The sequence below is a fragment of the Nematostella vectensis genome, chromosome 5, assembly GCF_932526225.1.
Source record: "Nematostella vectensis chromosome 5, jaNemVect1.1, whole genome shotgun sequence".
Taxonomy (NCBI): domain Eukaryota; kingdom Metazoa; phylum Cnidaria; class Anthozoa; order Actiniaria; family Edwardsiidae; genus Nematostella; species Nematostella vectensis.
Genome location: NC_064038.1, coordinates 12677202 through 12703800, shown reverse-complemented (window position 1 = coordinate 12703800; position 26599 = coordinate 12677202). Strand labels below are relative to the sequence as shown.

General features: G+C 41.4%; 3 protein-coding genes and 1 long non-coding RNA gene across 5 annotated transcripts; 3 read left to right on the top strand and 1 right to left on the bottom strand.

Moving 5' to 3' along the window:
• Window positions 1–764: 764 nt before the first annotated feature.
• Window positions 765–9209, bottom strand: LOC5514181 (agrin). Its single transcript, XM_032383755.2, has 8 exons — window positions 9003–9209; window positions 6095–6250; window positions 4140–4292; window positions 3733–3852; window positions 3252–3411; window positions 2319–2539; window positions 1834–2052; window positions 765–976 (listed from the first exon to the last, which is right to left on the bottom strand). The coding sequence occupies exons 1-8, from the start codon at window positions 9058–9060 to the stop codon at window positions 972–974; spliced, it is 1092 nt and encodes a 363-aa protein (XP_032239646.2). The 5' UTR covers window positions 9061–9209; the 3' UTR covers window positions 765–971.
• LOC116619214 lies at window positions 7742–16507 on the top strand. Its single transcript, XR_004296578.2, has 2 exons — window positions 7742–7859; window positions 16028–16507. It is a non-coding gene; the product is annotated as an uncharacterized LOC116619214 (long non-coding RNA).
• A 563-nt stretch (window positions 16508–17070) lies between these two features.
• Window positions 17071–22823, top strand: LOC5514154. Of its 2 annotated transcripts, none has more exons than XM_032383752.2 (4): window positions 17071–17221; window positions 19507–19748; window positions 20450–20645; window positions 21130–22823. In XM_032383752.2, the coding sequence occupies exons 2-4, from the start codon at window positions 19540–19542 to the stop codon at window positions 22552–22554; spliced, it is 1830 nt and encodes a 609-aa protein (XP_032239643.2). In that variant the 5' UTR covers window positions 17071–17221; window positions 19507–19539; the 3' UTR covers window positions 22555–22823. The 2 variants fall into 2 exon arrangements, with proteins under 2 accessions (XP_032239643.2, XP_001634385.2); XM_001634335.3 differs by lacking the exon at window positions 17071–17221 and adding an exon at window positions 17430–17680.
• Window positions 22824–24309: 1486 nt separating this feature from the next.
• On the top strand, window positions 24310–26059 carry LOC125563168. The gene is made up of 3 exons (XM_048728094.1): window positions 24310–24742; window positions 24875–24973; window positions 25485–26059. The coding sequence occupies exons 1-3, from the start codon at window positions 24515–24517 to the stop codon at window positions 25647–25649; spliced, it is 492 nt and encodes a 163-aa protein (XP_048584051.1). The 5' UTR covers window positions 24310–24514; the 3' UTR covers window positions 25650–26059.
• The last annotated feature ends 540 nt before the right edge of the window (window positions 26060–26599 follow it).

The following is a 26599-nucleotide window of genomic DNA, read 5'->3' as shown; positions in this document are numbered from 1 at the left end:
GACATTGTGTTTTGAGGCCATGAAAATGAACCTGGAGGATCAGAATAAAGGTATCTATTTGTGTCTTGAGCTGTGTTTGCTGATCTCTCTCCCTTGTGTGGTATTTTGAGCGTTTTCCTTGTTCGATTTAAAATTTGTCAAAGAACCTGTGCTATTATTTGGCTTAAGAGTAGTAGCCAACACCTTGGTTGGATGCATATCTTCAAGACCATTTATACCTTAGACTGATGCCTGAGTATCTTCATCTCGTTGTATTTATTTTGCATTAATGAATTTTTTGGGTTGTGGGTTCTTCTCAAAGCCGGTACAGGCCGGTTGAGGGGTCAATGTGTTAACAAGCCAGACAGTGAAAAATCCATACCAGTCATTCACGTCCCTGCTCTGGCACAGGAAGCCCAACGTGTGGCCGAAGAGTGGTTTGTTAGGAAAGAGAGAAAACATTTTAAACATTTGCGACGATGCAATAAAGGCACATCAATTTTCTTCAGGATTTGTTGTAAGTATGGCATCTGCGGATCAGTATTCAAGTATAGAAATAATACATGAAAATATAAATAACACTAAAATTTTTTTAACACCTGGAAGTGCAAACGGCCGAATACGGACGGCGGGATGGGCGGGTTGGACAGCGGAGTGCCAGAGTGCCGTGCCAACAACTCAGCCATTGTGCTATAGACCCATTCAGATCATAATGTGAACAGGTCCGGGGGAGGGATGGGGACACTAATTTTATATAAATTAAATGACAAGCCAAAAACTGCGTCTAAAGTAGTTCAATGTAATGTTACAACAAAACCATGATACAGATCCTGGACCAATCAGATTACACTATAAGACAAATTTATAACAAACCAGCCAATCAGGTCACAGTGTTCACGTACTTATTCCAGCAACATTGATTGGTTTGTTATACATATAAAAACGGCAAAAAGTAATGCTTGCTACGACTTATCCGTGTTCAATGAAGAGGATCAGCCTGAAATAAGTAATAAAAGAAATTGGTTAGTGGAGAGCAAGCATTGAAATATGGTCAGGGTACGGTCATTATATGTTATGGTGAAGTTACGGTCATGGTACGGTCATGGTACAGTCACGGTACAGTCACGGTACAACGTCACGGTACAACGTCATGGTACGGTCACGGTACGGTCACGGTATGGTCACGGTACAACGTCATGGTACGGTCATGGTACGGTCATGGTACGGTCACGGTACAGTCACGGTACAGTCACGGTACAACGTCATGGTACGGTCATGGTACGGTCATGGTACGGTCATGGTACGGTCACGGTACAGTCACGGTACAACGTCATGGTACGGTCACGGTACAGTCACGGTATGGTCACGGTACAACGTCATGGTACGGTCATGGTACGGTCACGGTACAGTCACGGTATGGTCACGGTACAACGTCATGGTACGGTCATGGTACGGTCACGGTACAGTCACGGTACAGTCATGGTACAACGTCATGGTACGGTCATGGTACGGTCACGGTACAGTCACTTATCTTATGTAAACCAACATATCAAAGTCTTTTTTTTCTAATGGATTCGTCTTCGAGATATGAGGCTTGAAGTGCAATTTTCAAATGACCAAAGTATGAATTCTCCTCGTTTTTAGTGAGAAGTCGGGCTCTGATCAGAAATCAAGCCAACTTTGCTCGCTAATATCTAAATCTTATATCTTCTAAATTTCTTTAAAATTTGGAATTAAGCTTTTGGTCAGAGGAACTACTGGTATGCGGGATCTTGAGCTTATATATTGAGAATTGGAAAATTCCATGCCATTTTTTTTGCTCTGTCGGTAGCAACAACGATACACACTCACTACCTTGTTTGCACTGGTCCATGGACACCTCCGTGATCTGTTTGTTCTGATTACAAGCGGCCACTCTTAGCTGACACGGGTTGCTGTAGATCTTCCCGTCCGAGCCACACCTCGGAGAGTACTCCATGGTACAGATTTGAGGGCAAACGCACTTCGCTTTTTTTTTCACCATCTGACAAATGGAGTTCGGAGGGCTGGTGCAAGTCTTATTGGCACATGTTTCTGGAGAAATGAAAGAATGACGATCAGCCACTACTTTGCTTTTGTTATCATTGAAAATATAATTACGTGCAAATATAATGGTCAACTTGAAAACTTCTTATAACAACGCATGCGCACTAGGTCCCTCTCTCTTGCACGGAAGGCAAATCCTCACTACTCTTCTGACCTCTTTCAACACTTCACTCGACTTCAATCGATCAAAACGCCCCAATAGGCATTCGTTAGCCAGAAGAATGAGTCAAGCACCAGTTTTTGGTGGACAGTACCTTTTTCACGGATACATCTTGGCTGGCCACGTACCATCCTGCACGTCTTGGGAGGGTTGCATTTTGTGGTTTCGCAAGATTTTGTACGAGAGACACAACGAGGCTTGCCGTTTCCCATCTGGCAAACTTGAGTTCTTCGGCAACGCAACAAGCCGCACCTATTGGGTCTTGGTCTGACACACCGGGCCCGCCCACCGCGTGATTGACATATCAGGGGTGGCCTATGAAATATTTATATCAGAACCAATTTAATTTTCAAGCACTCGCATACACCACGTTACCCATAAACCATTGCGGGTTACGTACATTGATTCCTTAATTGAAATAGGTGTATGCCCACCTTCTTGATAACGGATTGTATAAAAGTTATAAATTCCCAACTGCTCACGATAGGCCCCGTTAAGACACATTAAATTCCATTATACCCCGTTAGACCACGTGAAATACGATTGATGGCTTTTATTGACATAACTGGACACGTTGACTAAAAAGAGATTGCTTTGTTTCCCTTGAAGTATTCGTCTATGTATTTCACCCCGATAACTCCGCACCTTTTGCTTAGCCCGTTTAAGAAGCGACCACTTAATATTTAATAATGAGAACAGATTGGTTCCCTGCTTGGTATTGCTTTCGTGGCCATTGGCTTTATTAATAGTTACGATTCCATCAGGATATCAAATAAACGTTTTTTTAGTCGAAAGAGGACTTATTTCATGTTTAGAGACCCAGCGCTTTTTGTGGGCCTAAATGACTTGACTTTCGCGGCCGAAGAAGAAAAACACTGGACCCTAGAGCACGTACTCCGATAGCTCGGGTATCCAGAAAAATGGCGAAATGAATCTTAAGTAAGACCAATACCGCATGTTCTATATTGCACAAAAGAGGCTGCGAGGTACAGGGGGTTAGCTATCTTTATGTATTGATCTATCACACCTGCATTTCATCTCTTCGCATGTTTTCCTCTTGAGAACACATCTGGCTCTCTGGAAGAACACTTTGCACTCCTGGTTTGGTCTGCACTTAAGCTGCTTACACGTGGCTCGAAGAGGAACGCAGCGCGCGCGTCCGCCAGCCACTTTGCAGATGCTATTTCCTGTAAAAAACGTAAAAATTGATGTCACGCAATACAACACGCAATGCGTCACGCGCTTGCACGTGACTAGAGAAGAAACGCAGGCATACGCCTACCATACATTTCTAGATTCTATTCCCTGTTACGCTAAACCTCACAATTCATTGTGGTTAGCCTTGTTTTTAAGACTCTGTGTTATGTATGGGATCATTATGTTTATCGGAAACTGCTAGAATCCTGCTATCTTGATACATTATCCCCGCACATTGTTTTACCTCTTTCTTCAATACACACCATTGGACTTAATTGTGTTATAAATTTAAGTGTATATGCCAATCTTACCTCTGCACCGGACTTTGCTGCAGGCTGTCTGGGGAGGACGCATACATCTCGGTTTATTGCCAATCATCTTGCACACTTTGGTTCCCTTGCATTTTTTTTGTTCGCAAGATTGGCTCGAGCCTAAAGGGGATAAAGTTAAACAAACAAAATGTGTATGGATAAAGTAATGGCATACAGTACAAGAGGCAATCAAAGAGAGACCACCAATAAGACCAATCCAACGCACTACAGAGCTAGTTGAGAGGGGAGAGGGGGAGGGGGCGGTGCAGGGCAGCAATGTTGAAATTGATAGTTTTCAAAAAACAATCCTTTTTCAATTCCGATCCCGAGAGAGAGAGGAGAAAATAAATATAAACCCAGCCTTGGTTGCGTAGGGTACCAAGAAAACAACAAAAACCGCCATTTACCACATTTCCCGCGGTGCTTCATGGTGATGGTGCCGTTACTCTTGCACGTGGCCGATCTCAGCATGCAGGGGTTGCTGTACGTGACGTTGTCCGACCCGCAAACTGGTTGGTACATCTTGTTGCATATTGGCGCGCACTTGTCCGGACGAGACCCTGAAGGTGAAAAAGTGTAGATCATTTATTCGTCTTATTTCATGCTATTTCCTTTAAAAAAAGACTCAAAGAATCCATTCCATCTGCTTATTCAAGCAAGAAATTGGGAAGAAACTAAATCGCGGGTGGTCTTGTTTTAGTTCCCTGGTCTCTCAAGGCCACTGCAGTATGATCAACACTCAAATTCTGGCTCGGGGCTCCAGGTATTTTAAAATTTCATGTATTTAGGATCCTTGATATCCTACGCAGTTATAAAGATCTTTTTGTCTGTGTTCTTTTGGTCTTCTCGGATAAGGGACACTAAACAGAGATCCAATCATTCACTACCTTCTAGAAATTCGAAACCAGAGGACACAAAAAACCATACTTGACAGCACTTTGTAGTAGCTACCACCCACAGTGCCAGTGTTTACATGGGATACGGTAATAAAAGCCATGCTCTGTTGTGCCTTTCTTGGAATGCAATGCAGCTCAATGGTGATATTTCCCACGTCAATAGCTTTCAGATTTTAACTCTTTGAAACCGAATGGATTGAAATTTATAAAATACAACGTTTCATGTGTTTTTTTTTAATGCCAAAGCCGTTTTAATTGTTTTCCAAATTTGAGAGTGTGGGTACCTTGTGGTACCCCAAAAACCTCCCCAGGCTCTTTTTTAGCCGATTTTTCACTAAATTAAATAAAATAGACCTTTAGATGCAAGAATGTAATGTTTGGTCTACTTTTTGACGTTGGTACCCTGTGGAATAAACAACCACGCTGACGGCCACACCCTGAGCTTTTTTAAGCGGGGGTGGGGGGGGGGGGGGGAGGGTTTCACTTTCTGGCCCACGGACTACTAGGTCTGGTAAAGTGATTAGTATATGTGGAGATTTCTACGTCGAGTGAAGACGGAGGACTAAATGCTGGTACCAGAATTTACTTCTCTTTTACAGTTCTCGTTCAGTAGTTTTTCAAGGCGTCTCAACATACTAGGTCGTCCATACCATATTCTAAATTGCACAGTACCCAGGCTTGTAAGTGGTCTTGGAGGTAAGAAATGCTTTTGGCAGAGTTCAATTATATGCTATTTACATATTTTTACATATGCTTTTGTTATAACTAAATGTTTTTTTCATGGTAGAAAAAAAAACTTTTTTGTTATACATGTCACAACACAGGGGCTCAAACAAATGCACATGCAATACCTCAAGTATCCCAGTAACCCCTGCGCGCAGGGTTATGTTAGGGATGATCGGGCCCGTAATCAAATCATATTAAGCGTGGTTTTGAAAAAGCATAACCAACCTAATCAAGTAACTCCCCCCGGTAGCAAAATCAGGAAGTAGATTTACAGATACAAGTCTTATTTCATAGGAGATATTGGTTAAAACAGGCAATCAAAGAATGAATTTGGTGGCACGTCTTTAGAAAATTAAAGATTAGTCAAACACGAATCTTACATAGCGGCAGGACGTATCCCGTCATGTGATTGCGGTCCCTCCCATATCATTTAATTTTGTTTTGAAAACTGTAATGCTTCTAGCTCGCTCGGTCAATTTCTTATTAGGACATAACATAATATTTGGAATAATTTTTTCGCTTTTTTTTTGTCGCTCTAAAACTCTAAACCTCACGAATTTCCACTTAAACTTGCAGGAATTCGTGTTTACAACAATTTTACAGGCCGCCATTTTGAAATAGGCCCAAGCCCTAGAGTCTTAAAAGAACATCACCAGGTTTCCCGCACGTTAGCCCCAGGCTATTTTAGACCAAAAACGGTTTCCATTGATTGATATGCCCTCCCGCAATAATTTGCTTACCACATTCTCCAGGGTATGCCAACGTGATTGTGCCGTTGCTGTGACATGTCGCTGCCCCAAGCATGCATTCATTGCCGTAAGTCTTGCCGTCTGTTCCGCACACGGGGTCGTTGATTGCTGGGCATGGTCTTACACATTTGTCCACTTGGGGCAATGCTTTAAAATCAAACAGAAAATCTTTCTCAATATTGATTGTCGAAAAGCTGGGGTCAGAGGAATAAGGGTAGGGGGTGGGACCACTTGAACTAATGCTTCAAAATCAAACAGAAAATCTTTCTCAATATTGATTGTCGAAAAGCTGGGGTCAGAGGAATAAGGGGAGGGGGGCTAGAAGACTTGAGCTAATTCTTCAAAGTCAAACAGAAAATATTTCTCAACATTGATCGTCGAAAAGCTGGGGTCAGAGGAATAAGGGGAGGGGGGCTAGAAGACTTGAGCTAATTCTTCAAAGTCAAACAGAAAATCTTTCTCAATATTGATTGTCGAAAAGCTGGGGTCAGAGGAATAAGGGGAGGGGGGTGGGACCACTTGAGCTAATGCTTCAAAATAAAACAGAAAATCTTTCTCAATATTGATCGGTGAAAAGCTGGGGGCTCCTCACCGCGACACGGAGAGGGGGGGCATGGGGCTAATTACCGCAATACAGCGCAAAATTTTCGAAGATACCGCAATGCCACAGAAAATAAATCGGAAATATCGCATACCGCACAGACGGACGAGTTTTGAAGAGCATGCGCGACACTGGCATTTCCAGGTTTCTTAGATCTAGATCATCCCGTACCAAGGGAAAACCCTGGGCACCGCAGGACTAATTAACACCGCAACACCACAATATATTCTTTTTCCCGCAATACTGACGTTTAAAAAGCAAAATATCGCAACTCGCAGTGTTGTGACAGCCTCGTGTAATAATTTGTTTGCTTCGCTCCGTGTTCAGCCGAGCGTACCTAATTGTCCAACGGCGTCTGTCAAGGATTCAAATGGCTGCTTAGTCGTTTTAAAAAATGGCTAACGGCCAGGGAAAATGATTTAACTCGGATGTTTTGCCACATATCGAATATAAGTGTACCCTGGCATAGGTGTGCGAGATAAAAATATTTCGTTTGTTGTATTTTCCTCGCAAATTGCGACGGTATTTGAGTGCTACCGAAAATAGCGCCTCCAACCTTGTCTCTTTCCTTAGTAGGGGTAGAGAAGTCATAAATTCCGTTAAGAAAACCCCCCAAAATCGTAGCTATGAAGAAGCTTTAAAACCATTGCCTGGGTTACCGGTGATACGACACGGCATAATGGCATCGGGCCAAAATCCTGCTTTTATTTTACATACATTTTTATGATGTCAGCCTATGCTTTGTCACGATACGTCATACCTCAACTCGATTTTGGACCCCCTCTCCCGCGTTGAGCACCAAATCTCCCGCTTTTTAGCGCTTCCGGAAAATTATTCTATAGGAAATCGTCATTTTGCCCATTTTCTATAATATTGAAAGCAATAATTTCCTTGCATAGCTCAATTTATCTACACCCTCGTGTGGTGATCTATAAGTGGATTTGTTCGCGAGAGCCCCCCCCCCCCAAAAAAAAAAATGAATATACCCCACCCCTCCCCAAAAAAATTCTCAAGCCTTGAGATTTTAGGAGGTTGACAGGTATGCTGTTTGGTTGATTTCTTTGATTATTTATTGTTTTAGAGTTGTTGAAAAAGGCTACTACTGTGAAAAGGATGCTGCAGACGCCATAAAAATGATATTGGAGGCAGTTTGGGGTAAGTAGGAGAAACTAAAATACAGTATTTACTTGAATAAGCACCTCCCTCGGTTCTCCCTTGGTACTCAACATGGTCGAAAATCGAACACATTTGAATTACGAGTATTTATCGCTTTTTCTCGCTGATTAGCTGAAAAAAAAAGTGATCGCGATTCTGTTGGGATTCGTCGGACAAACGCGGGACTGCTTGGCTGGTTTGGAGTCTACTGAAGCCCGCAGGATATGGAAAACCGCAGGAAGTTCGACTGAATCAAAAGGTTTAGCTAAGCACTTCCTTAGTGCTAAAAGCTGGCAGCATTTGATGAAGCAGTATGTTGCGAGAGACAACTCCCCGGATGAAAGGAATTCGTTCAGGAAGTTGTCATATCCGCTTGGCAGCCGCAAATGGTGTTCAATTATATTTTTTCACGTACGGTCGTATCAGCCCTCTATGTTCAAGGATAATGACAAACTGTTTAGGAGCTTGGGGTCAAGTTCTACCGGTTCTGTAACACGTATCCTCCTTTGCAGCTGAATGCGTTTGACATTCCGTAAAAGCGCTCCAATTACGGCTTACTGACAAATCTCAGGTTTTTCAGAAAACCAAATCTGTCCTTTGTTAACGTTTACTCATTATAAGTTGCCGCACCCTCGATCTCTTGTCAAAACATTCCAATCCAGACTTGAAAAAATAAATGGAACCATGAAACCTGTTTTTGTATAGATGGTGGCTAGATAAAGGGTCTTGAGCCAAATAGATATATCTCGATATTAGCAGATGAAAAAAAAAATATGCCTGTCAGAAAGTTTCACGCCAGAGGTTGTGGACGGTTCTTCATAGCAAGAAATAATGACCATAGAAGATACAGAAGACAGAAATAAGATTACATCATGAAATAATAAACCATAAAAGTGCTTTGTGGATAAATACGTTGTGTACACGTGTCTGGCTACCGCCGTTTACAAATAGGAGCAAGCGGAACGCAAGTCGTATAAAAAGTACGTGGGTTAAGCACCCAAACAGTTCTTCTAGAATTTGTGCCTAGCAATGAAGACAATAGACGTGTACGACCCTAGAGTTTCTTAATCTCGCCAAACTTATTTCTTCATCGGATCTTTAAGCGGTGCGTCTCAACGACAGATTGACAACGTTCTTACCCACCTTCGGCACAAAATGAAGCAGCCATAACTGCCAAAAGCAGTGTCCATAAGGTCTTCATAGCTACGCTTCGAGGTCGTCTATTCACAAACGTAGCGAGAGTTGGTCTGTCCCGTCTCTTTGTGTTACTGCTGCAGCGATCCCCTTGACTGTTGACTCCTTTGGGTGTTTAGCTTGAATAATATATCATCAATGGTATTCTGTATCAAATTACGCCAGTTTCATGTTTAGCTGGTTTTCAAAGCAGAATATGTTATCAACACGGCACTTTAGCACTGACATGGCTTGAAAACCGGTTACACTCGTTTCTGACTGTACCACTCCAGGTAAACTGGAATGTGACAAGTTGGGGGCGTTGATTAATGTGATTGAATAAAAAAATCATTTATATAGGAGTCATTTTGCACGCCCCTTTTTGCACATTTAATGGCTTTGAGTTCTTTTGTGTTTCTGAATTAGGTAAGCCATGGGTTACAGTTGCTAGTAATTGTAAGATTATTTATCTGCCTTTTACACTGGGGGGGGGAGGATTTTACATGTTCACTCCCTGAGAGCTTCATAAACACGAAAGCACAGCGAGCAGTTCTGCGTTGCACAGCAGAATACATATATGTGAAACTCGAACACATGGTGTCTCACTTATTTGATCTGTTGATATGAGTAGTATAGTAAATGGAGGTTCATGGTGGATCGTGGATCAACCTTGAGGCTTGCCCTCCTGCCTTTAGAAACCGTGGAAGCCAAGTTAAAAAATCGTAAAAGACGTAATACTATGCTTAGAATATTTAAGCGTTGTTGTATTTATAAGTAAACCTGCATGCTTTTAAAAGGCCTTTAAAAAAGTAGATGAAGCGAAGCAGTGGAAAACAGAGCGTCGCAGTCGGAGATGGTGTGCACAAAAAAGGCTTAGTTCCGTATAAAATAAAAATGCTTTCTACGGTGTCTTTTCCATTACAATAATCGGTTGTTATTAGAAACACAACCCGGCCCGCCTTTGGAAACCGTGCAAGCCAAGATAAAAAATCGTAAAAGACGTAATACTATTCTTAAAATATTTAATTAGGTATTAAAAGGCCTTTAGAAAAGTAGATAAAGCGAAGCAGGGAAACCGAGCGTCGCAGTCGGGGATGGTGTGCACAAAATAAAAGGCTTTAGGGACGAGGTCAAAACAATTATCCAAACTAGGCACCCGACTTTTAAAAAAAGGTTGATGGGTGGCGGGTGATACCCCCCCCCCCCCCCCCCCAACACACACGCACACCACCACAAAGTGGCGGTAGGAACACCTCCCCCCCCCCCCCCCCCCCCCCCCCCCCCCCCCCCCCCCCCTCACATGGTGACGAGGAACCATCCATGCTAGGGACCCGACTTTTAAAATAGGTTGCTAGTGGCGGGTGATACCCACCCACCCCCCACTACTACAGTGGTGGCGGGCTGTATAACCCCCCCCCCCTCCCCCCCACACACACACAGTTGTTGCAACATTCACTTGATACACTGTCTATACGAGGCAATCACAATCCGTATATTTGGGTCGCGACCGTTTCATGGTATATAGTTTCCTTTTGCAGTACGCGGTTGTGTAAGTCGTTGTGGCCTTTAGACTCTTTGCTGATCAATTAAAAAGTTAATTAAGCTACAAGTTGAAACGGTAGGTCGGAATCCCCTCAGAAGAAATACGTGCGAAAAACGCCATTCAGGATTAACACTTTGGACAGCGCTTTTGCCATTTGATACACGTCCAACAGATTAACGTCATCATCGTGAAACCAACAATTCTTATACGGATGCGGTGTGTGTCCTAAATTTGGCAAAGTTTTTCCATGATTATTTGTTTTGTTAAAACAAAAGCTTAATTCTCAAGTATGGAACGAACGCCGCGAAGCTCGGAGCCTCTGGTACCCAGGGTACCGCTCTAATGACACTCTAAACGGAAAATAAAATGTAGAGCTCTGAAATACGTTTTATCTTCATTCACTTAGAATGAGTCAATAATGTCTCTCAGCTAACTAAAATAAAGTTTCTTACCCCTTGAGTACAAATTTTAGATAGCAATTTTCATATAATCCCGGAGGGCTATATAACGATAAATATTCCTTTGTGTCATATTATTGATGTTAAACTAAGCTAAACTAAGCTTGAGTTCAGCTCCAAAGGCAAAAATACTTGCTTAAGACGGAGATGATTAGAGGAAATTGATTGAGATCACAATGGCTTTTATGTGTTGCAACTCAGGAACACAAAAATTATCGTTTCTCCAACAAATTGTCAAGTTATTCATTGACCGGACTTCGGCGAACTCACGTTGCGACACCGTGTGCCATTAACGAATGCAAAACAAAGATCAGACTGCTTTTATAGTTAAATTAAAAGTTTAATTCTTGCCTTCAATAAAATAAAACAGGAAAGCCCCGTCAAAGTCAGCTAAAGCATTTTATCAAATAGATTCTCTGCCGCTTTTGTGTACATTTCCCTTGTGATGACAAGTCCAAAGCAGTCCCAGCTGAGGACGTTGGTGGTTGGATTTGTTTTGATAAGGTCGGATCCATCATCACTGTCCCTAGTAACTTGTCTTGCCTACTCTGTTATTTTTATATAATGGGGAAGGAAACAAAACGCGTCGCTCGTGGTCCAGTCTCGTTTGCAGCCGCCCGAGGTCGGAGTCACGCAAAAACGCTCCCCGCCCCACGTATCCTTTCCTCGCGAACTCCAGCCCAGCGAAATACAGAGATAAGAAGCCTCTGCTAGCAGGGAAGTGGTCCAGTTTTACTGTTACGATTAACTCATCCAATTTCAATAGGCGCTTTGACCAATCGAGGTGGAAACACAAAGTCTATGTTCATCAGGGAATCAAAGCTAGTCCATCAGTGAATTAAAAATATACTCAAGAGCACTCAATGTCTAAAATAGTACTTCATTGATTAGATGAAAAGTCGAAAGTATGCATGTTTCGTTCCTGGGAATCCAGATAACTACAGTAGACACAGAGTAGATAATGAAACAAATTTTGTTGAAATGAAATAAATTCAGGCATTCCTCGAGCGCTGTTGAGTTCACAACAACATGCCTCCGAAGTCGCAGTTTATACCGCCAAACTCCTGAGACTGAATATCAAAAATAATGAGGAAGACTGTGTAATCCAAAGTCGATCAGAAATTACACGAAATGGCAAATAGTAAGAGAAAATAAGGATCCGGCAAAAGAACAGCATAGCGCTGTTTTGTAATTGATTCAGAGAAAGTGCAATGATTTGAAACTGATTTGGACACGTGAGTATTTTACCACACAGTTATATCTCTGGGGACTTGCCTATGTAAAAGCCTACTCACGTGTCTAAAGGGTCATCCAATTGGTCGAATCACCTATTGGATATGGATGAATTAAAAGTAACAGTGAATAAGTAAATAACAGCTACTTTCTTTGCCCCTACCCTTAGATTCTCTATTTGTTTAGTTTTGAATTTTCCAGCACCTAGACCTAGAGATGCCTGGGGAGAGGAGGCTGGGAGCGGCCTTAGATTTCCTGGCTTTTACTTCAATTGGCTTTTAGAAAATAGGATGTGACTAGTTCAGTGCGAAGTCAAGTTTCTTGAGTCACTGTAGATATATGATAATCGATTATAATACAGTCACAAAGTGAAGGGTAATTTCTTGCAGATCATTCTATTTAAGTGGGCCTTGCGAATGCCAGCGCAGTAAAGTATAAAGAAATTAAGCTTTTGCTATCAGGAAACCACGGATTATGCCTGGCACAATGCAAAAGCGATTTAATGCCGATAAGAGTTGCCGCAGAGTGGTCTGCACTGCATATGTTTGTTAGGCTGTTTTATTTGTGTTCGCTTTAGTAGTCCTTTGGGAATCTTAACAGGAAATCTACAGTAGATGTCTTGAAGCGCAGATGAAAATATCTGTAATTTGGGCCGTGTCGCGCATTGCCTCAAAATAAAAATAATAATTCCACCATGAGTCGCTCTGAACTCGTTCTCACCCTTTCAGTGAGCCAGGATCTTTACCGTTAAGTGTCCGGCTAGGCTAGCCTTGTCTGCTTTGGTAGAATACTACTCGCCTGCATTATGGTTAATCATACTAATCAGTATCATTTATATCAGTTAGACCTTATTAGACCTTATGTGATTATAAATAATAAAACTCAGGTGTAATTACATATGACATGGCAATTTGCAAGGCCATTATCTGGACAGCATATTAAATTTCCTGACGTGTAGCGCAACTGGCATGCTGAGCCATTGTCATTGTATCAACATCAAAGTTATTCGATTCGTAATTATATGGTTGCTGGTGGAGATGTGCATTTTTATCTTGGCTATGGGCCTAATTGCACTAGGAGGACAAAGTTTGTCATCCCGGTACAAACAGCCAGCCAAATTTTGTCCTGGCCGATCGATTGGCTTGTAAATCGCATTCGCACTAAGAGGTCAAACAAAAAGCCGAACGCGACCCAAACGTCATTCAAAATTAGACTCGGATTTCTCACGCGAAAAAGCCGAGTTGCAGAATTTGTTTACGTTTGATCACAATGCTTCCTTGGAATATTTTTGCACAACTTATCGCCTTACTGGTAGTAAATTCATTCTATGAATATAAAAAACAACAACTTCTGCTCAAGTAAAGCTTGGTGTTAATTAAAAAACCTAACGTTTTGCCTAGTTCTGGCCGCCTCCAGAACAGGCCAGCGTAGTCTTTGAAGGTCGTTGAAAATTGTCCTGGTCGAACAAACGCATTCGCACGTTTCCCGCTAGCGTTGAAAGTTTTTTTTTTTTTGTCAAAACAAACAAACATTTGCTTAGTGCGAATAGGCCCTATGCATGGAAAGTTGCCTCAAATGGGAATCTATTTGCCAGTGGAAGCGCTCCATACCCTCCCTGAATTGGTGTATCTGTCGTAATCGGCGGGCTGCCTCCCCCCCCCCCCCCGTCATCACCATCGGTCGGTCTCGTAAGGTTGTCCTACCCCCCCCCCCCCTTCCCGCCTCATCGGGACGTAAGGTTACCGGCGGGCTTCCATACCCCCCCCCCCCCCCCCATCCCCAAAATGGTGGGTGGCGGCGGGTCATACCCCACCCCCCTAAATCAGGTCCCTAGCTTGGCCAATTGTTATGACCTCGTCCCTTAGTTCCGTATAAAATTAGAAAGCTTTCTGTGGAATCTATTCCATTTGCGATCGTCGGTTGTTATTAGATACACAAACCGGATTTGTATTTTTGAAAAGAAGGAAAAGGGGGGGTTAGGCGACAGCGCAAATGTATACATTTTTCGGGTAAAACATGGAAACGAGGCAGAGTGCTTTGAAGCGGAAAATCTGGCGGAAATTTCTAAATTTCACTGATGTACAAAGATTCTTTTGTCCAGAACGACTACGATTGCAGATATTGGACCAGAAATAAGACAAAATTGATTGCCGCATGATTTTAAACCACCAAGGCAAACATAGCCATGGAGGAGACGCACAGATTCTTGGGAAATACTGCAGTGTACTTTAGTCTCGGGGGGTGGGGGGTCCTCCCTATAAATTGAGGGTAGGGGTGACCGTCGTATTTTTTAGGGTTTGAAATCCGAGGTTTGGCAAAACTGAAATACAAAACGGGGCCACTCAATTCGCTAAATGTCTGCGTCAGTCCAGTGAATAGCCAGATCCTGAGATCAGGAGGGAACCTGGGTCAACCCATCGTTGCGCGAATTCCGCGACTTTGCTTCGCTTCTTCCCCTTGTAAGTCGTTTTTTTATTGGTATTTGTAGGGTTTTTTTTGTAAGGTATTTTGGGGGGTTGTGATTTCTTAGTACCGTAGTATTTTAGGGTATTTTTTTCGGGTTCTCCGACGGTCACCCCTACCCCTTTTACCCCAAAGAGCCCCCTTACCGATATCAGTCAATCTTGCTTTAAAAACTGTCGGTTTTTCTAGCTCGTTCGGTAATTTCCTTATTAGGCATTACATACCATATTTGGGAGTCCCGCCTCAATCAGTTTTTCCCCTTTTTATCGCTCTAGACCTTTGTCAGTCGAGAATTTCTACTTAAACTTGCAGGAATTCGTGTTTACTACGATTTTGCTGGCAGCCATTTTGGAAATGGTGCCTAGTCCCTAACGTTTTAGAATATCACACATCTCCCGCGCACTCGCCCTAGGCTCTTTTAGACCAGTTAGAAAAAACGACAGCCATTGATTGATAGTACAGAATCTATTGTAAGGGAGAAGCAGGAGAGATCGCGATATTTTAACACATGTACAGTAATTATTTCAATAGCTATTTTATTGGCCAATGCCTATAGTAGCCTGTAGTAGCCTTCAGTAGCTTACTGGGCAAGGCATTCAGCTAGGGGTGGCGTGACAGGGTGTGTGCCCTCCCAAGAACCACCAAAAGCAGCCTTTATAGAAAACATACTTATTTTGCATAATATCTATGACTGCACATCCCCTCCACAGCTAATCACATTGCCTGTTATGGTTATCAGACCTTCAATAATAATAATAATAATAATAATAATAATAATAATAATAATAATAATAATAATAATAATAATGATGATGATGATGATGATGATGATGATGATGATGATGATGATGATGATGATGATGATGATGATGATGATGATGATGATGATGATGATGATGATGATGATGATGATGATGATGATGATGATGATGATTGTTTATTGACCACTTGACAGTACAGACTGAATTACAGTGGTGGTCAGAAACACTCTTACAGTATTGACAATATAGCTTGATTATGCGTATCGTACAGTCGCAAGCTTGTTGTTTCTATCTGTGAGTTCTTTGGGCATTTGGGTGCGCTGCGGCCCTGATCTAAGGGAGTATCCATGGCTTATTGGTACTCCCCTTGGAATAACATCGCTGAGGAGTTTGATACCTTTAGGCCTAGTAACAAATGCAGCCGATATAGTCTCGCGGCGGTTAGTCAAAGACTCTATGCCCGCACAGCTACAGGCTAACGTTGTATTCATGTAATGAAAAAATTACTCTTAGAGATCTTTTTTGGATTGTTTCCAGCAAGCCCGCCTTGGTAATCAGGAAAGGCGGCCCACACCGGTGCAGCATACTCCATTACAGAACGTACAAGGTTACAGTAGATCTGAACCAGCTCCACCGGTGCGACACCAGCCTTCCTGAGGACCCGGAAAGAATATAACCTCTTATTTGCCTTCTTTATTACATACTCCACATGCTTGTTCCAGGAGAGATCTGAACTAATAAATACACCAAGAAGCTTGTAATTCTCCACTTGTTCAACTATATAACTCCGGATCACCAGGGGTTGCAAAGAGTTACATTGATATTCCAAGAAGTTGATACGCATCTCTTTACACTTTTTCGGATTTAACCTCATACCTCGAGTCGCTGCAAACTCGCTAATATAATTTTCTATATACTGTATGTAACTAGGGCTGCAGCGTGGAATAATCTAAAAAATAGTTGTATCGTCAACAATTACATAATATCTTTTGTTTAATAAAATAATACTACACGCAATTTGGTGTTTGTTTCTTTTCTCTTATAAAACAAATTGAGAAACTATGGAAAAAAGTGGTTTTCAAAATCCCGTGCAACATAATGTAATTGTTAAAGTGTAATAATTAATTCAAACAAAAGAGAACAAAGACATTACAGTGCATTAAATAAACTGAATAGTATTTCACGGGTTTTTGAAAACCACTCCAATAGTCACCAGCCAAGACAGTGGGTTGTAAAGAAAAGGGTGTCTTGTATAAATGTGGCTTATGGAAAATGTGCCAACCACCCCAGGCAAATCTAAATGAATTAGATTTTACCTTTGAAATCGAATGATCTGAGCTCGAGCACTTCACTTGTAATAAATATAGTCGGGTAGGTTTGGCTAGCGCGTCGGGGACATACAATTCGCGCGCCACGGGGTAGTAGCTTAGATTACGCAACATAGCTCGATCGGCACACCAGCCAACTAGAAGAGATTTCGTGGTTTATTATCAGAATTGTTCCTATCGCCCTTGCATCTGCAACCCCGAACTCCCTGCAATGCATTATGGTACCTTAGCGATTTCCCGGGAGGCCCCGTATGTTGTCAAACAATGGCGGATGGTGCCGATGGACAGATCTGACCTAAATTTTTCAACAAACTTCAACGACCGTGCGCAAGCCGTAACAATGCGAAAATGAAGCAGCTATGCTGCAAGATCATGCTAAATTAAAGCAAGGCCACATTGGCAGGTGAGTTATTAAATGGTCTTTTAATATTCATCGCCAAATTACTATTTTCAGCTTGTCTTAGGTTGCTAACGATGTTTTTGTCGTGATTTTCTACAGAGAAACAAATAAATCTTCTCTCTGGTTTTTCTATAGGATTAGATTCCTTTTGTGTGATTCTCTGGAATCCTCCCACTGGTTTGGTTTATGAATATTTCATTAGTTGCTCTTTTGTTCTGGTTGCGAAGCGAGGCTTTTGTGTATATTTTTCACGGTCACCCGAATTGAGACCAAAACTCAAACCGTAGGGGGTTGTTTCATGTATCTAAAACATAAATTCTCTATAAAGTAACGAAATCAAGATATTATGGCTCCTAGTGCAGTCTTGAAGCAAATGGACTTATAATTTGGCAAACATTTTATGAAAGTTGAGCAGTTCGCAAAGCGGTTCGCGTCTCTTTTCAAACACGCTGATGTCAAGAAGTAAGTTTACGATATTGTTTTCATTGGGAGTTAGTTACGGTACTTATTTTCCTATAAAATAGCTCCATTCATTATCTATTATCATTATTAACTCAACACTTATCAGCCCATATGGGTATTGCTAGGGTCAATCTCGAGAGATCGATAACATTTTTGTCGTGAAAGCAATTTCTTGCAAAGTCTAATTGCTAAAATAAGAAATGTAGATTAAAGGCTAAAATATATATATTAATGATAGTCCTAGATCTAACTGTTTTTTTATTGTATAAATGGATTGTTCGTTTTTATAAATTTGTCTCTTTATAGTACACCCAAGGGACTGGACATTTTAGATTAGCTGACGATTTATTAATTTACAAATGTACTATGTTTACATTTGGTGTTTTTCACCAAAAAATTAACAAGTTGATGCGAATCAGAAGCTAACAAAAAGAACAAGAAAAGGGAGCATAACATTCCGTTTAGCAAATTTGACATGTAATATTCAAAATAAAATGCTTTCTGCGTTTCTTTTCTTCTCAGGACATTCATTGTGAAATTGTCAGAGCCTCAAATATCTCCACCTGAAATTAAACTTTTACCCTTTCACAATGTTTACAATGGCACAGCTGAACATCATTGTTAACAGTAATGCATCTGCCTTAAGTTTCTGATAAACCCAAGATAATGCTCACATAGTTTTCTATTAATATCAGGAAAATTTCATCTCCCAAACTACTTAAGGTATAAATATTATTTGAATTCCCCCAAAAGCACGTAAGAATCCTCATGTCATGCTTGTATCCAAGTCCTTGATTCTCATGTCTACTGTAAACAGCTGATGCTACTGTATACACCTCCAGTATTAAAAATAAGGTTGCACTTAAGAATCCATGTATCGTAAACCGTGGTGGTTCATGGGTAGCCCGTAAACGGCTGAAATCTTGTATCTGAAAGCCATGTGAATGTTCATAAGAACATGAATTCTTTAGCTTTTGAAACCTGGATTATCTGCTTATTTACTTGATACCCATGAAGCCTTGTGGGTTTGGATTCCTGGTTCTGATGTAAGTTGGGTTTGTAAGTCTTGCCTTTGCTCCAAGGGTTTTTCAATAGGTTCTTCAGTTTTTCTCCCTCCACAAAACCAACAATATTGATTTTAGCTTTGTTATATGGCCAGACATGAGTCATATGATGACTGCCTGAGAAATGACCTTTTCTTAATCATTCATTGATTGACTTTTACTAAAATAGGAACATTTGAAATGAGTAATGGCCTGCACTTCCTGAAGATGTTGGGATGAGTTAATGTGTTTCTTGGTGTGTCCTCTCCATGTTTATCAGAAAATGGGAGAACAACCCAAAGCTCAAATAACTCATTTTCTTTATTTTGAAAGAGTTTGTGATAGTAGTTGTGTCGTGTCCACCGATTTCAAATAAAGTTGCACTCTGAGAATCCATATGTCTTAATCCTACAGTGGTTCTGGGTATAAAATAGATTAGAAAATAAATAGAAACAACTAAGCAGGCTTGTAGCCAAGATTTTGAGCAAGGGGGGATGTTTACCCATTTAGTGGACAATTTTTTTTTAGGTAGCTTGTCCTAGGTCCCAGTGTTACTACATATGTGTCTTCATTAGAGCAGACCTTCAAGTCAAAGGGGGAGGGGTTCCCCCTGGTTATTGGCCTGCAAAGTCAAGGTTTGCGAAGCGACAGCATTCTTGTTTATGTGCCAGTATTTACAGTAGGTTACGCATGAGCAACGGTGGATTATGACATTCATTTGTGCAATCCTATTTGAGATGTTGTGGTATTAACACACCCCTAACATAACACCCTTCATTTCAGTGTGTGGAGTGGATATAGGTGAACTGCCAGAGAATGGGAGTTGGTGTCAAACATCTTTCTAATCAGGTCGCAAAGCCTGACGTGTCGCGAGCAGCTAGTAGCTGTGACAGTGATGTTGACAGACAGGAACTGATCAGTAACTATGCCAGCGAGAATTATCTAAGCCGATGGAGCTTAGAATCTGAGGAGGCTCAGAGCCCCACTTTTGAAGTCACTATCACTCCAAAGCCCCCTGCAGAAAGGTACAGTCTGTTTTGTTTACATTAGACTATTGGTTCACATTTGAAAGAGTTTCTTTTGAGTCTTTGGCAACATAACATAAAATGTTTTCAACATATCCTTTTCTAGTCAAGATACTGTAATATGAAACTTTTAGCAAATAGATGGCCGGGACATTGTGAAAATACATAGTATATAACAAATGCCTAAATATAGTAAAGTTCTTTGTATTTATTTAGGTTTTGCTGTTGGTCCTGAAACACATTTTATGGTTTTACAAGATTCGAGTTTTAGACTTAATAATTATTTTAGGAGATTGTTTTTTTTATTTATACCATAGTTAAATTTTTTGCTTGTAGGAAAGTTTGTGAAAACAACAAGTGATGTGCGAATGAAATTATGCTCTTGGTTTTAAACCAATCATAGTATAATACAATATCCAATGTATTGTATAAAATGAAGGTGTATGTTATTGATCTATTATCTATAATCACTATAATAGCCAATATCTGGACCCTGCAGTTCTTGTATTAGACTTTCGCAAAGTCCCCCTTTCTGTAAAATACTCTTTGTTATTTACCGCTCACTCTTTGCTGCACTATTTTGCTTTTAGACTCTGAAAACGTGACTTGGAGCAAGTTCTACTGTATCAACCACCTGTATCCACATCCTTTACTTTGCTGAACCCTGTCCCATTTGCTAATATCAAATATCCTTTTTACAGCCCTACTGAGACAGAGCAACTAGAAATTCAAAACGACGTCAAGCGTCTGTCAGTTGACAACACCTCGCTAGAGTCATACCACAGCGTACAACATGACACCCCAACAGAACCTGAAGCACCCACCACGCCCAAACAAGAAATCCCTGTTAGTTACTTGCCGTACCAGCTGTCACACGCACCCTTTCAGAGCATCAGTGTAAGTTGGCTTCGATAGCTATATTCTAGTGGATTTCCTCATCCAAGTTGTTTCCCCTTTCTAACTGAGGGAAAATATGTCATGCATAAAAAACTGCTCACCCCCTCTAATATCAAGATGGTTTGTTTGTTTTGATGGTTTGTTTTTGTTTAAGTTCTCCTGTGTGATTGTGCTTCAGTGTAACAGGATTGTAGCAGCAATATCTACAGTTTACTTCTTTCCCATTAGATATTGCAGCATACGTTTATAGAGGCAATATTTACTTCCTTACCATTAGCTATTGCACCACGTACGTTTTTAGGGGCAATATTTACTTCCTTATCATTAGCGTTTGCACAACGTACGTTTTTAGAGTCAATCTTTACTTCCTTACCATTAGCTATTGCACCATACGTTTTTAGAGGCAATATTTATTTCTTTACCATTAGCTATTGCACCATACAGTACGCTTTTATTCAACTCCCACTGTGTGTTTTCGCTTCAGGTATGGCAGGGTTACAGCGGCAATATCTACTTCGACCCCGTCAGATGTCAAGCAATGAGGATCAACAGCGCAAACCAGAAGCAGTCCAACCGGCGCAACCACAGCTGTCATCGCAAGACAAAATCCTGCAGCCCCACCTTCAAGCCCTACAGCGCCGCCCCAGAGCGCTATTACGGCCCCTGCCATATGCTGGGCAGTCTGCGCTTTGCGGCAACTTCGCACAAAAACAGCAAGAATAACAAGAAAGGGCCGTCTAAGTCTGGCAAGATACTGAAGGGATTCAGCCAAGAGAATCTAAAACAAACGAAATTCGGCGAGTACGTGCACGTCCGCTCTGAGTCTGCGCCAGAATCGCTAAGCATAGCAGGGGGTCATGTGGGTGATGGTTACGTTGACCCGATTGATAGGGTCCGGAGACATAACGTGAGAGCAAGGATGTCTTCCAAGAGCACTGCGTATTCCGAAGTCAGCGGGAAGGGATTCCCTGCTCTGGTTGCGAAGAAGTGGGCGGCTAGCCAGAGGAAGGAGAGGTTCGATGTAGGACGGATGCTGAGGTTCCCAGACTTAGAAGACTCAGCGGAGAGTGTTTGCACGAGTGAGTCCGAGAGTACGCAAATCAGGGCGGACCCAAAGCCAGTCTTCATTATCCCTTTCGCTACGTTTGATGATCCAGTTGAGACGAACCTTAAAGGTAAAGCAAAACCATCCAGAAAGTCGCCGCAACGAAGGGACAATGATGATAGCGATGTTGTTACCGAGGTTTCAAAAATCTCGCGAGAGAAAAGCGAGATTGATATCGTTAAACAGAGTAATGATGTATTGTACTCGGAAGAACACTTAAAAAGTGAAGATCCGCTTCCTAAAGAAACACATCCAGAAAATGGACCTGACCCCGCTAGTAAACGGAGCTGGGCGGATCTTAGCATCCGAAGGCAGATCAGTAATGCATCACTTACAAATTACCTCCGCACCGTCTCAAACCAGCCACCGGGAACAGCCACGTCCAGAGCAGTCCCCAAGCTCTCTTACACTCAGCGCTCGAGTGTTATCAGCGAAAGGTACTTCTTCCACGACTACTCACTGCGCACCCCTAGGGTCTCCGCCCTATATGGCGGCTACATCCCCCCCACTAGGCAACCACACGCAAAACCCTTCCGCGCGGAGATCACCACGGAGGAAACCAGTGACGACGCTGACTCGGTAACCGTCAGGGACTCTATGAGTGAGCTTACCGAATCCAGAGGGGAGGGGATGGTAGGGAGAAGACATAGCCCGAGGAGGGGTGGGGTAAGGACTAGTTTTGCCTCTCGGAAGGAGCCGCTTTCCAAAGCGTCCGTGGATGGGCGCAGTAAGCGACCAAACGAACAGGACAACTGTAGATTACCTGTTATTGGTAGACATGTCTTGAAATCAGATAATACGTAACTAGACGGGTGTGCACATCGTGAGTTAAGCAAGTCAGACAACAGCTCTATAAAGCAGATACAGAGATATTTCTTGTAACTGTATTTACCGTAATAACTACTCAGGATAGCGATCATGATAGTGACTTTAGGGAAAGATTACAAACTGCTAGAACAAACTTAGGCAGCTAATTTGTTAATTTGAATAAGGACCTTTCGATATGAAAATTGCGTGCCTAGTTTACGTCGTCATTCCCGCTAGACTTCGTAAAGTGCAGAACTCCATAACAATAAGCAAAATAAAAAAAAACATCATCATCGAGGAACAATGTTTAAAAACACATATAATGCAAAAACAACCGAACTTTCAATCTTCTCTTAGAGCAGGACGCAAATAACGATTAGAGATTGCGAAGGTTTAAAAAATTGATCGAGGTTAATCTGCGGCTCTGCTTTTTTTTATATTAAACACGAGGTTCCGCTAAAAGGGAAAGCTCCTCCCACCCCCGGGCTCAAGAACAATCAGTCATCAATCAGCCGTCAATGAGTCATGACATGACAACTGCTCTGAGCGCTAAATTCAAATTTCATATTCTAAACATAATTAAATATCATTCCTAGAGTTGTCTATCTAAAAATCTTTCTTTCTATCGTAAAATAATGCTATACCTAGCTGTGTGCGCTCTAAAATACAAGCATTTCATCACAGCGCGAGAATAATTTATGAATGTGCGCTAGATTATGGATAGCGCAAAACTTAAAACTTTGCACCGAAAACGTGAGTAGACAACAAATAACTTATTTATCAACCTCTTAACACAAATGTGTTGTTACCTTTGCAAAAATAGTTTTATTCAAGCCGACTTAGGCTCAGAGATAAGTAATATTTTACAGGAGACTTATAATTTGTGACCGCTAGCGTGGCAGTGTTTTGATTATAATTGCAAATTTGAGCCCGGGGTGGGAGGAGCTTTCCCTTTTATAGCGGAACCTCGTGTTTAAAGGAGCTATGCACTTCATGGATCTAGCCGAGGTCGCACTTAGGGCAGGTCCGCGCCTTTTATACCTCGGGTCCTATACGCTTAGCTCCTACACTTTTTCTAAACCTTCAGTCCTTAGAGGAGTAGGGCGTCCCCTATACCCCTCACTGCAAAGTGAACTCTTATCCATCCTCGGGGACCCAGGGCGTCGCGGAGATCGGGCACACAGGGAGCGCGCGAGAAAAATCAACCCTTCACGACAAACTGACGACAAGGATAAATATTTACTGAGGATAAATATTTGCTGAGAAATCACGATTCATGGATTTTAAAGAGCATAGATCACAAATCAGGCTGATCAAACCTTTCCATTCACGAATCACGGCGAAGGTAGCAATCACGGATTTCAATTTTTCCTTTTATCACAGCACAAAAAGTAACACTTACCGCCCCTTGATGACAGGAAAAGTCAAAACATTGTCATTTTACGTCCCTATATAAGAATATACCTACACATGTATTCTTGCCATTTACCGTCTTAGGATGTCATTAAAAGTAACAATAATGCAACAATCTCGATTTTTATTTAAGTAATGGTTCGTGTAAGAACTACGGTACCCTGCGGCAACGCATGCGCAGAAGTAGCTATAAAACTTCAGTAAAATCCTGCCCTCTGATTGGCTAAAATACATCTTCGGGTGTTTTCCGTACCTTATCCATTGATTGACAAACATTTAAATTAAGAATAAAACAAAGGTTGCATTGTTACGACTTATCCCCGAGTTTTGTCCGGATCGTATGTTCGGAAGTTACATTTCCGACCTAGCGCTCACGTCGCCATTTTGAATTCTACATGCTTCCTCCTCGATATATTAAGACAAGTCTCTCGCTATTCATTATCTCTTCGAAAATAGTTTGAAAATCTATTGTATATACTTTAAAGAAACGCTTCTGAGTTCTGTTTGTTTGCAAACTTTGTCCGAGAAGTTAGAAAAGCTTGTTATGGTGTTCAAAAGGCAGGCATGTTGCTGCCCAAACCACGAGGCTTGGTGTGGCAGTAAGCCTTCAGATGTGGAACAGAGGTCCCTGAGAAAGGCGAACAGAGTAGAGAAAGTTTTCTTGGAGCTAGATGACAAAGGCAAAAAGGGCTGGTCTAGAAGCATTTGTATATACTGTCGACAGCGAGTCGATTTGGAGCTTGGAAACAAACGCATGAAAACTTCACACGAGGTGAGAAAAATGATCTTTCTCAAAGTCAATGTTCTGTCGCTTGCCGTATAGATTCTGCTGTTTCTGTACTGTCTTGACCAGTCTTGATCCTCCTTTTCAATTTGTTATTTATTTCGAAAATCAAAATTGCAGAGCTGTAGAGATGAAACTGCCTCAAGTTCCAGCGTGTTTTTCCAACCGGAAACCTCTGAGACCAGCGCCGCTGCTGAAGCCGCGTTAGAACCATTCCAGGTAAAAAATTCATAGGTCAATAAGTACTTGAGAGACAAATAACTGGTTCAGAAGGGAACGAAATATTTTACTCGTTCTATTTTACTAAAAGAGTTTTATTACGGGAAGTTGTCATTTGAGTTTACGGTGTGAATATGTAAATATAAGTTATGTGAGCCTGATTTATAAGCTGGGTGAAATGTAAATACCAACAAGCCCGAATGTATTCCTTGAATGTAGCGAAACATCCTGGGGTTTGGCACCCTGAAATTGAGGTACAGCAAACTCCCGTCAAAGTGAAAAAATTGTAAGCGTATAACTTAACAAAATGCAGGGTTTTGTCTTCCTTTCCATTCAAACAATGTCTTTCTTCATTTTTATTAGCTGACAGCCCTTGTAACACTGTTTTTAGTTCCTGACGTGTCTGCTTCTGAGGGAGTTGACTGTAGTTGCCTTGTATTTTTTATAAGTTCTGATATTCAAGAAATGAAGTTGAGAAGGAATCTTAAGTTTGTGTGTACTTTTTTTACAGGACATTGAGGAAACCTCTGCACTAGGGCAAATTTTGCCGTCATCAGTTGATGCGGTACGACTCAAGAAAGCATCAACTAAACTAAGGGACATAGAACTAAAGGACATAGAACGATGCATTGAAGTAGAAGATACGGCGTTTGGTGAAGCGAAAATATTTTTTTAGAAAATTGTAAAATATAAATATCAGCAATAACCCGCAATTGTCAGTAAGAGCAGTGGAATGCTTATGCAGATGCAAAAAGCTGAAAGAAATAATGAATATAAATGCAGCCCGTCTGGAGCCAGAAGAATTACAATTTCTTCGCAGAAATTTTCCGTGAATCCTCATGGCCCACTATGTATCGAAGACGGAGACCCCGATTATAAGCTGGACACTCTCGACTTCATCAATGAGCTTATGGAACAAACCTTGCTTGCGGCTTGTTTTAAGAAAATATTGTGCGTTCTGGCTGTGTCGATGAAATAATAATTAGAGGACTGCTACTACTGTGAATTCCAGTAAACTTTATTGCTGTGGCTTGTATGCGATAATAGTTGTATTGAGGATCGAATAAAGCAAAATTGGTAACTTTATTTAAAGGCGTGAATCGTTTTAGTTGTCAATCTTAACATGAAAATCGTTGCTGTGGCTTGTATGCGATAATAGTTGTATTGAGGATCGAATAAAGCAAAATTGGTAACTTTATTTAAAGGCGTGAATCGTTTTAGTTGTCAATCTTAACATGAGAATCGTTGTCAAAAATCTTTGAAAGAAAAAGTGACTTTCTTTGGAAAGCTAAATTCTACCGCACTAACAGGCTTTTGGAAATGTGAGACCGTATTTTCACACGTTTAGCCAGCGGAATGTTTGCTTTGGCAAGAGACAAAGCGCAAAATTGTAATAAGTGAAGTATAAAAAGTTATTAGCAGATATCCGAAAGGGATTTCCCCATGCTCCGAACATACGATTTTAACAAAAATGCAAAGGTTGAAAGCTTTCTTACTTCGAACCTAAGCCCCCTAATAAATATGAGTGCAAGAGCACTTATTTCAGAGAAATGTGACTCCAAAGTTCAAATTCGGCGGGCAGAGCGTCTTGAACCAATAAGCATAGCAATATTAATTAGATTAGTT

Excerpts from the sequence above, each read along its gene's own strand:
- LOC125563168 (XM_048728094.1), top strand. The coding sequence starts at position 24,515 with ATGGTGTTCAAAAGGCAGGCATGTTGCTGCCCAAACCACGAGGCTTGG. Across the intron at positions 24,743-24,874 it reads GCATGAAAACTTCACACGAG|AGCTGTAGAGATGAAACTGC; the intron begins GTGAGAAAAATG and ends TCAAAATTGCAG. Across the intron at positions 24,974-25,484 it reads CCGCGTTAGAACCATTCCAG|GACATTGAGGAAACCTCTGC; the intron begins GTAAAAAATTCA and ends CTTTTTTTACAG.
- LOC5514154 (XM_032383752.2), top strand. The coding sequence starts at position 19,540 with ATGGGAGTTGGTGTCAAACATCTTTCTAATCAGGTCGCAAAGCCTGAC. Across the intron at positions 19,749-20,449 it reads CCAAAGCCCCCTGCAGAAAG|CCCTACTGAGACAGAGCAAC; the intron begins GTACAGTCTGTT and ends TCCTTTTTACAG. Across the intron at positions 20,646-21,129 it reads CACCCTTTCAGAGCATCAGT|GTATGGCAGGGTTACAGCGG; the intron begins GTAAGTTGGCTT and ends TTTTCGCTTCAG.
- LOC5514181 (XM_032383755.2), bottom strand. The coding sequence starts at position 9,060 with ATGAAGACCTTATGGACACTGCTTTTGGCAGTTATGGCTGCTTCATTT. Across the intron at positions 2,540-3,251 it reads TGCGAAGAGATGAAATGCAG|GCCACCCCTGATATGTCAAT; the intron begins GTGTGATAGATC and ends AATATTTCATAG. Across the intron at positions 2,053-2,318 it reads AAGATGTATCCGTGAAAAAG|AAACATGTGCCAATAAGACT; the intron begins GTACTGTCCACC and ends TCATTTCTCCAG.